Raw genomic sequence first — 10,125 nt, forward strand, 5'->3', positions numbered from 1 at the left:
GCCTTGCGTTTGTATTGACCCAATAGATCAGAATCGTATATGTTGATTTATTATATTTAAATATTAATTAGAAATTTGCTCCATTTAATTCTATAATTATAGTAAAACCTCTTTAATATAAATATGATATTTATTATATTTAAATATTAGTAATTAGCAATTTGAACTTTTTGTTGGTACCTCTAGTACTTGCCGTTAATTAATACAAGCTTTTTTTCTGATAAAAAAAATTTGATCTTTTTGATTCTATAACTATATATGTAAAAATTAACCTCTTTAAAATAATTCTCAAATAAATTAACAAACTCTATAACGTAATAGATTAAATAAAATTATTTAATTATGTTTTATTTTAAAATAATAAAATTATCTTAAAAATTATTTTTTATATTATAAATAAAGTATATTAAATATACAATTTAATATTAGAATAATAGTCTACTACATTTTCTTAATAATCCTTTCTTTGTCATTCATGAACCCACCATTTTTTAATCTGTGAGTCCCTTTCTACAGTTAACTCTTTTTAAAAAAAAAAATTATGAGACTCTTTATCTACTTACTAAATAAACAATTAAATCTTTTTCAAATCATACAGCTCTCCCTTAAAACCTATTTTCATGGAGGGACGGAGTATTTATGTTATTGAAGAAATGTCTATAACTATAATATTTTGCAGAAGATTTCAAACAATATAAAATTCAAAGTGATGTGTAGAACTACTTAGTAGAATAATTATCCTATTGAAAAAGCCAAAATAATCGTCAACCCAGCTGCTTTATTTATTACTAGTATTATATTTTCTCCCTCCGTCCCATAATAAGTGTTCTAGTTTTCTTTTTGAGGTGTCTTGTAACAAATGTCCTAGTTCTAAAATAAGAAGGTGGACCCACCATCTTTAATTTTACCTTTAATCATCACCACTTTAATTCTACTCATCTCACAAAATAAAAGTGATCGAACTCCAACATTTTTTATTTTTTAACTCTTTAATCATACTTGTCTAAATTCTCGTGCCAAAACAAATTATGACACTTGTTATGGGACGGAGGGAGTAATATTTACGTAGCATATTAGAGAACATTTCAAGAATATAGAATAGAGATATATCGTCTCTCTCTAGAAATTTTTTATACAATTGTCAGAAACTTAGATAAAGGAGTTGGGATATCTCGAGTTGCTTTAAGGTAGAAGAAGGTAGATATATACAATGATACATATATAGGTGTATGTGAGGCTCTTTCTTAGATAAAGCAGTTGGGATATCGTAAATAATTTTCGCAATTAAAGATTTGCACATTTTTCAGTGATCACGACATTTTTATTTTATTTTAAAAATGAATGACTAATATATATTTATAATCTATTTATCAAAAGTGGTCAAAAATAAATATTAAATCGGCAGAGTCAAAGATTTAAACCATGGATTACACTTGGACAAAGGTAAGCAAACAAAGCCAAAAGCTAGCGAATGCCAACATACATTTGTAGGAAACGACAGTCGACAAAGTCAAGAAAGCATATAAATTGATGCCGATCATCAACTGATTCCATTGTTTAAGTGCTATGCAACAGCATCTTCCCAAATTCATATAAATATTGCTGCAAGTAAAATCAAATTGTGCATCCATAATTTTAAGCATATTTTTGTTCAAGCTACGTATACTACATGCTGGTGGAGATGAGCTGCAAATACTTCAAGGTAGGAAGGTGCGAAGGGCAGAAGGTGGTGGACGGCGAAGCTGTCCCGCTAGTGCTGCAGCCCCCGGAGGGCGGCGGAGGCGAGGTGGAGGGGCTGCTGTGGGCCATAACGGAGAACAAGGAGTGGTTCGAGAAGACGATAGTGAAAAACAGTGCCGTCCTCCTCCGAGGCTTCCACGTCAAGAATGCCCACGAGTTCAACGACATAGTCGAGGCCTTCGGGTGGGAGGACATACGGTACGTGGGGCCCGCCCCGCGCACGCATGTCTACAAGAGGGTCTGGACGGCCAACGAAGGCCCCCTGTCGGAGTTCATATACTACCACCATGAGATGGTCTTAGTGAGTTTCATTGCACGAGTTCAATTAATGGATCTTTTTTTTTTTTGTTTAGGGTTTCACACTGGTTTTTATTTTAATCAGATAAAAGAATTCCCAGAGAAGGTAATTCTCTTCTGTGAAGTACCTCCGCCGGAAGGAGGAGAAACTCCGATCGTGCCTAGCTTCCGTGTAACGGAGAGGATGTTGGAAGAGTACCCGGAGATGGTGGAGGAGATGGAGAGGAAAGGACTGCGATACACCTTCACGGCCCTAAGCAAAAACGATACATCTTCCATGAGAGGTCGAGGTTGGGAAGATGCATTCGGGACTTCAGATCGCGTAGAAGCAGAGAAGAGGTAAGCAATTTCTAGTTCTTTCTAGTCATATTGTCTCCACTTAGGGAGCGTTGATCATGATTGAGTATTTTTATATATCCTAGAGAGTAGGATTACTTCAATCCCAGCTTTGAAATGAGATACGAATCAAGTAAAATTAGCTTAAATGATATAAATAATTAAGGATCTTGTGATATCCCAAAATTTTAATCCATCAAAGTAAACAAGGGATCAACGTTACTATTTGTTACTCCCTTGTCCCACTTTCATAGTCCCTTATTCATTTTTTAGATGTCCCACAATATAGTCCACTTTCTAAATTAAATTAGCATTAAATTTCCTTTTTTACCAAAGTAACCTTATTTAAATATAGTCAAACATATAATAAATAAGAGCAAAATTGAATAATTACATATATTTTGTATTTTCCAAATACTATGTGAATTTCCAAGCACTATTTATTACAGTTTCTTAATATGTGTGAAAAAGTAAAGTGGACTATGGAGGTGGGACGGAGGGAGTACTATGAAGGCTAATCCTCCAAAGTAAATGTCGTGTGCAGGGGTAAGGCATTAGGAATGGAGATGGAATGGCTGGCAGAAGGTGGGGTGAAGACGATACTAGGTCCCAGACCATTAACAAGGGTGTTCGAGGGAAGAAAAGGAAGGAGGATGTGGTTCAACACCGTCGTTGGAATGCACGGTAACGAGCTCAGCTCCGCCACCATGGCCGATGCAAGTGAAATACCGGACGAGGCGGTGAAACGATGCCAAGAGATCATCGAAGAAGAGAGCATCCAATTCAAGTGGCAAAAGGGCGACGTTCTGTTCCTCGATAACTTAGCTTTACTTCATGGTAGAAGGCCTTCCCTCCCACCAAGAAAAGTGTTGGTTGCTACATGCAAATAAACCATCACTATCAACACTAATTTCACAAAAATGATCACTTACTTATGATTACACAAAATAGTGAATTATGACCATTTTATCACAACAACTCGAGTAAAAGGAGTTAGAACTTAGCACTATCGAACCAGAGTATGTGTTAAACACTAGAGTTACTACATCGAGTGAAGCGAGAGTCTCTTCTCCTTCGAGCAGACTGACAAAAATCACAGAAAGGAAACAACGAAACCCATCACATTATCACTCAGGATGTAGAGAGGCTGTTTTGAAAACTGTCTACATAGTAACAATAATATGTAGAAACACATGCACTTACAGTTTTTGGATAAATTACATAAATAAATAAAGAAATTTAAAGATCGTGAGAGGCTTTTTTGAAAAATTAGCATAAAGAACGTACGTTGTACGTGTAATTAATGTTATTTTAATTGATAATCTATTATTTGAAAAAATCTATTAATTCATTACTTTTATTAGATAATTTATTGGATTAATTGATATATTTATTTATAAGCCTTATCAATAGCTATAGATATAAGTATTCTCTATAGATTTGGGTGACAGATAAATGTATATCAAAATAGATTTATATTTTATAAATATAATAATAAATATATAACAAGGGTAAAATATGCAATCCACAAATTATATTTTATAACTATAATAATAAATATATAATATGAGTAAAATAGACAATCCACAAGTTGTGCATTAGACTGCCTTATGCTCTTTTTCTATTAATATATATAGATGTCTACATAATAACAATAATATGTAGAAACACATGACTTACAGTTTAAAATACCTCCCACACTTTTTTTTTTTGATAAATTACATAAATAAATAAAGAAATTTAAAGATTGCGCGACAGAGAACTGAACCCAAAACCTCAAAGTCTTGGACCTCCCACCACTAGACCAACACACGCACACAAATACGATCTCACACTTCAATACCCAGGAAATGGGTTGTGAATCATCAAACTTTGTAAAATCTTATCCAATTTCTTATGCGCCTCGTGAATACTTAATTCATTGTCAAGGATGCACAAAAATTGATTAATTTTTAAATTTTTTATGTAGTGGATATTTTTGTATTTTTGTTAAAAGAGAATGGATAGTTTCATGAATTGACTTTTATAACTAAAGTGTTTGTTATTATTAAAATTATTTAAAATATGTTATTTTATTCAAAATAAGATAACATTCATTAATATTTTCTTATAACAAATAATAATTAGTTAGAGACTAAAGTGTTTTTGTACTACAATTATTAATTGCAGTATAAAAACATACTCCCTCCGTCCCGCGAGTCTTGACACGTTTTCCTTTTTGGGCCGTCCCACGAATCTTGACACGTTTCCTTTTTAGGCAATAATTATTACCTTCTCTCTCCTACTTTATCACCTTTATTATATTCTCTCTCCTACTTTATCCCTTTTATTACCTTCTCTCTCATACTTTATCAATTTTATACTTTATTAATTACACACTTAAAACACTAATCTACAACTCCTTAATTCCCGTGCCAAATCCAAACGTGTCAAGACTCGCGGGACGGAGGGAGTAAATTTTGTAATTTCAAACAAAATATAAAATTGGCCCAACCCAAATGTAAATGATTAGCTTGTGGGCTGCCATATTGGGCTTGTGAGTTACACATGTTGGGCTTTGGTTTTTTTTTTTTTGAGAAGATGTTGGGCTTTGGTTAACAAAACAAAACGAAGTGTATCTAAAACGTATTATAACCAAATAAAAAAAGAAAAAAAAAATATCTTCGTTCAGTGAAAATATTTTCAACTGGAGAATCTGAGCTGATTGAGCTTTGATGTGCTCAACACCTAAAGGAGAAATTCTTGTTCTTCTATTGAGGGAAAAACATGGTGAGAAGCATCCATGAGAGGCCAGCAAACGGGATTGGTGCTGGTTTGGGAGCGAATGGTTCCGCCGTGCAGATAAGGTGCTCGAGGATTTGCGTCAAAGAGATTAACAATCGAAACAGATCAAATTCTTGTACCCGAATTACAGCTGAGGGATGCCATAAGGTAACTGTTTTGGTTTCAACACATGAAATTCAAGAAATCACTCGTTGAAATTGCTGATTTTGCACTCGAAATTTATCTGTCAATGAAAATTATAATGTGGTTTGGAGCATGAATTTTAATAAATAGTTGCTAGATATGTATAATGTGGAGAAAACGACACATCAAAATTGATGCATTAAATAAGTGAAATTTTGTAAATATTAAGTGTGAATGAGTTTCAAATATAAAGTACAGTTTTCAAAAGAGGAAACAATATAATTTTTGTGAATGGAGAGAATGTTATTCTAAACTTCAATTATTAGGTGCAACTATGCCTAAGGATTTTCGCATCTACGATTTCTTAATATTTGTTTTTTTTTTTGGGTTAAAATGTAGAAGTTGTTAATTGACAGCTTATACAGATTATTTAAACTGACCTCAACAGCTATGTTTCTCGAATCCAGTAAACTAAGAAGTCAATGTCAAAATTAATTACTACAATTAAGTCATCCGTTAAAGGCCAGCTATACAAGTCAATTTTCTATTATTAAAATTTATAGTTTTTTTAATCCTTAATCTTAGCTAGCTCATGTGGACTAATGATTTTATTAATTTCATGGAATCTATTGACCTTTCACCTTTCAAGAACTGACTTGTTCATTGATAGATCTATTGTGGTGTCTATATAAATAATATGTACAAATTTTTTGATGGTGTAAAATTGTTGACCGTCGGTAGAATAATCTTAAAATAATATGGTTGTTGGGATGTCATAATTGTATGATTTGTATCTTTTCAATAATACATTGTTAGATAGAATTGAATCATTACCAGTTTCTCTCTTCGATATCTTGTCTCTCTGCAATTGTTATTGTTCCTTCATATGATCTGCAAAATCTTGTAGCAAGAGCATAATTTATTTCTTCTCTTCGCATTCTGTCTTTGCAGTTGTTCCATCATTTTATCTTCATTTCATCTGCAAAATCTTGTGGTTAGAGCATAGTTTCTTTCCCTTCTCTTTGTTATTCTACCTTTGATTAACACAACCTTGTAGCTGAGAGTGTGTGTAAGAATGGCTTATTCTACTCTTGTTTCCCTTGAGCGCACCATTGATCAATTCCTCAATCATAATCAATTTTCCATTTCTCCTCATGAAAAAAAACATATTTTATCTCTAGATAAATATGTCCTTTCACTCCGAGCTTTTCTTGAGGATTTTCCGGAGAAAGCCAAGAGTTTGGAAGCAAGAATGAGTAATGTAGCAATGGAGGCGGAAGATGTTATTGAATTGTATATGACGGAAAAAATCCACTTCAATATTCGATATACCCACTGGGTTGCAGAACTAAGAAGAATCAAGTTTATATTCCAGTTGCGCAGAGTAAGAGATCAAATGGATTCAATCGCCGGAGAGGTGGTGCAGATCAAAAATAGCATCATTATCAAAGATGCACAACTTGATGGTTATGTTGGGGCTAGTTCATCCTCATCACAAGGTGCAGAAGCTGGAAAAACCAATATGGTTGGCTTGAACGTTGATTTGATGGAAATAATGGGTAGGCTTTGTGGAGATTCGCGAGAACTCCAGATCCTCCCAATAACTGGTATGGGAGGTATTGGCAAGACCACTCTTGCTAGAAATGCTTATGATCATCCATTTTCCATGGAGCATTTTCAAATTCGTGTTTGGGTCACAATATCACAAGATTATAGTGAACAGAGAATTCTATCAAACCTCCTAGATTCCTTGAAAGAATTCGACAGAGAAAGGGGTAATATATCCATGGCAGTAAAAGTGTACCAAATCCTAGTAGGTAGGAGGTTTCTGATTGTAATAGATGATATTTGGAGCGCCAAGGTATTGGATGATATAAGGAAGTTATTTCCCGACAACAACAATGGGAGTCGAATTTTGTTAACCACAAGGCTGGCAGATGTTGCTGCTTATGCCAACTCCTCTATGCCTTCCCATGAGTTGCATTTGATGGATTCAGATCAGAGCTGGAATCTACTACGAGAAAAGGTGTTCGGACGCCAAGATTCCGTTGCTCCTGAATTGGAGACCATCGGAAGGGAGATTGCAAGAAGTTGTGGAGGCTTGCCCCTTGCAGTGGTGGTGGTTGCAGGAATCCTATCTACGGTGAGTATGACTCGAACATTGTGGAAGGAAATTGCCAAAAATGTAAAATCGTATATTCTTGCCACAACAGATGGACAGGTAGAAAAGATTTTATCTCTGAGTTACAACCATTTGCCTCATCATTTGAGGCCGTGTTTCTTATACATGGGAGGATTTCCAGAAGATCACGAGATCAAAGTCAAGAACCTGATAAGGTTATGGATAGCTGAAGGCTTTGTGAAACGGCCAGTTGCATCAAAAAGCTTTGAAGAAATTGCAGAAGAGTATCTAGAGGATCTTATCAGGAGAAGTCTTATTATTGTTTCCAATAATAAGTCTAATGGCAAAACAAAAAATTGCAGGCTTCATGATCTGCTACGAGATTTGTGCATAAAGAAATCACAGGAAGAAAAGTTTCTTGTCCACGTGAAGGGAAGGAAGCTGCTGACAAGCATGAAAGATGAGCGCAGGATACGTATCTCTCAATCTGATGAAACTGAATCTTTCGCCAACGTTTTTAGCTCAACCATCCGTACTATATTGTATTTCAAGTATGAACTCGTCTCTTTTGGGAGTTTTAGATTGCTCAGGGTCCTTGACGTGTTGAGAGTCGGATTTCAGTCCCGTTTTCTACCTGATCAATTTTTCGAGCTATATCATTTGAGGTACATTGCTTTCTGCTACGTGGGTCATATTCCTAGAGCAATATCAAACCTTCAGTGTCTTCAAACCTTAATCGTGAAAAATACTTTTGATTTGCCGCGTGAAATTTGGAATATGCCGCAGTTAAGACATCTCATTACTCTTGGTTATTGGTGTGAGTTGGATGAGCTCAATGTTGCCACTTTAGCTCTAGAAAATCTGCAAACACTTGGGACAGTGCGCAATCTCAAATGTTCTTTAAGCATCGTCAACATGATACCCAATCTTAAGAAACTGTCCCTCATTTGTTCTTGGGATTTCGAAGCCTTACTTTTACACAATCTGATGCATCTGCGTCGACTTGAAAACTTGAACTTGGTACTTGGAAGTTCGTACGGATATACTGGTGTCCCTAATCTTGTTCTTCCTAGCTCGCTGAAGAAGTTAGCCTTGATCGGTTGGGGTCGCAACGGCCATCACCTCAAGATTGTCTGCCCGTTGCCGAATCTTGAAGTGCTCAAACTGAGAAAATTCGATTTTAAGGAACAAGAGTGGACAGTTAGAGATCATGATTTCCCAAAGCTGCGATTTCTTCTCATTGATGATTCAAATCTCAAGCAATGGAACACTGACGGCAGCCACTTTCCGTTGCTCGAACACCTACGGATTCATTATTGCCGACGTCTGAGTGAAATTCCAGATAGTGTGGGAGAAATTCCGACACTGAAGTTGGTTGAGGTCAAGAGATGTGAGAAATCCCTGGCGGACTCTGTCAAAGTAATACAAGAAGAGCAACAAAATTATGGAGATGATTTTTTTGAAGTTCGTTGTATTAACTGTTAGCCTATCAGAAATATGCTTTCCCTCGATTTTTGACAGGTTAGAGATTTATTGAGTTTGTTGGGTGGTTTCCCTCTCAAGTTTGATGACTGATCTCTGAATTCTTTGACTCAGATTTCATTTTACAAGTATCTCATGTTTCCACTTTATATTTCTAACTCTATCTTCCTTTCCTATTGTATGAAGAATGCCCACGAGTTCAACGACATAGTCGAGGCCTTCGGGTGGGAGGACATACGGTACGTGGGGCCCGCCCCGCGCACGCATGTCTACAAGAGGGTCTGGACGGCCAACGAAGGCCCCCTGTCGGAGTTCATATGCTACCACCATGAGATGGTCTTGGTGAGTTTCATTGCACGAGTTCAATTAATGATTTAATGGATCTTTTTTGTTTAGGGTTTCACACTGGTTTTAATTTTAATCAGATAAAAGAATTCCCAGGGAAGGTAATTCTCTTCTGTGAAGTACCTCCGCCGGAAGGAGGAGAAACTCCGATCGCGCCTAGCTTCCGTGTAACGGAGAGGATGTTGGAAGAGTACCCGGAGATGGTGGAGGAGATGGAGAGGAAAGGACTGAGATACACGTTCATGGCCCTAAGCAAAAACGATACTTCTTCCATGAGAGGTCGAGGTTGGGAAGATGCATTTGGGACTTCAGATTGCGTAGAAGCAGAGAAGAGGTAAGCAATTTCGAGTTCTTTCTAGACATATTGTGGAGAGGGAGCGTTTACTTTGCATGATTGATCAGATGCAAGAAACCGTCGTCCATCAACACCTACAAATAGACTATACCTTCATTAGTGACAGACGATTTTCTAATAGATGATGCTTTTCGTCTGTCATCTATTAGCGATTTTCTTGTAGTGATGATTGAGTATTTTCATCCTAGAGAGTAGGATTACTCCTATCCCACCTTTTAATTGGGATATAAATCGAGTAAAACTAGCTTAAATGATAGAAAAAATCAAGGGTTTTGGGATATCCCAAAATTTTAATCCATCGAAGTAAACAAAGGATTAGCCATACTATTTTTTATCTATATATCAAGGCTAATCCTCCAAAATTTTGGGATCTCGATTCTTTTGCTAAAATTTTTAGCTCAACCATCCGTACTATATTGTATTTCAAGTATGAACTTGGCTCTTTCGGGAGTTTTAGATTGCTCAGGGTCCTGGACGTGCTGAGAGTCGGATTTGAGTCTCGTTTGCTCCTCGATCAATTTTTCGAGCTATTTCATCCAAG

At 36.0% G+C, this 10,125-nt stretch overlaps 2 protein-coding genes across 4 annotated transcripts; both read left to right on the top strand.

Annotated features, from left to right (window-relative positions):
* The first annotated feature begins 1,081 nt into the window (after positions 1 to 1,081).
* LOC131017588 (clavaminate synthase-like protein At3g21360) lies at positions 1,082 to 3,348 on the top strand. The gene is made up of 3 exons (XM_057946394.1): positions 1,082 to 2,041; positions 2,123 to 2,376; positions 2,918 to 3,348. The coding sequence occupies exons 1-3, from the start codon at positions 1,670 to 1,672 to the stop codon at positions 3,261 to 3,263; spliced, it is 972 nt and encodes a 323-aa protein (XP_057802377.1). The 5' UTR covers positions 1,082 to 1,669; the 3' UTR covers positions 3,264 to 3,348.
* Positions 3,349 to 4,934: 1,586 nt separating this feature from the next.
* Positions 4,935 to 9,878, top strand: LOC131017518 (putative late blight resistance protein homolog R1B-14). Of its 3 annotated transcripts, none has more exons than XM_057946289.1 (4): positions 4,935 to 5,957; positions 6,022 to 8,923; positions 9,071 to 9,226; positions 9,310 to 9,878. In XM_057946289.1, exon 2 carries the CDS (start codon positions 6,356 to 6,358, stop codon positions 8,885 to 8,887), a length of 2,532 nt encoding a protein of 843 aa, XP_057802272.1. In that variant the 5' UTR covers positions 4,935 to 5,957; positions 6,022 to 6,355; the 3' UTR covers positions 8,888 to 8,923; positions 9,071 to 9,226; positions 9,310 to 9,878. The 3 variants fall into 3 exon arrangements, with proteins under 3 accessions (XP_057802272.1, XP_057802273.1, XP_057802271.1); XM_057946290.1 differs by having other exon boundaries at positions 4,945 to 5,304; positions 6,462 to 8,923; XM_057946288.1 differs by having other exon boundaries at positions 4,955 to 8,923.
* The last annotated feature ends 247 nt before the right edge of the window (positions 9,879 to 10,125 follow it).

The sequence above is a fragment of the Salvia miltiorrhiza genome, chromosome 3 (assembly GCF_028751815.1).
Source record: "Salvia miltiorrhiza cultivar Shanhuang (shh) chromosome 3, IMPLAD_Smil_shh, whole genome shotgun sequence".
NCBI lineage: Eukaryota > Viridiplantae > Streptophyta > Magnoliopsida > Lamiales > Lamiaceae > Salvia > Salvia miltiorrhiza.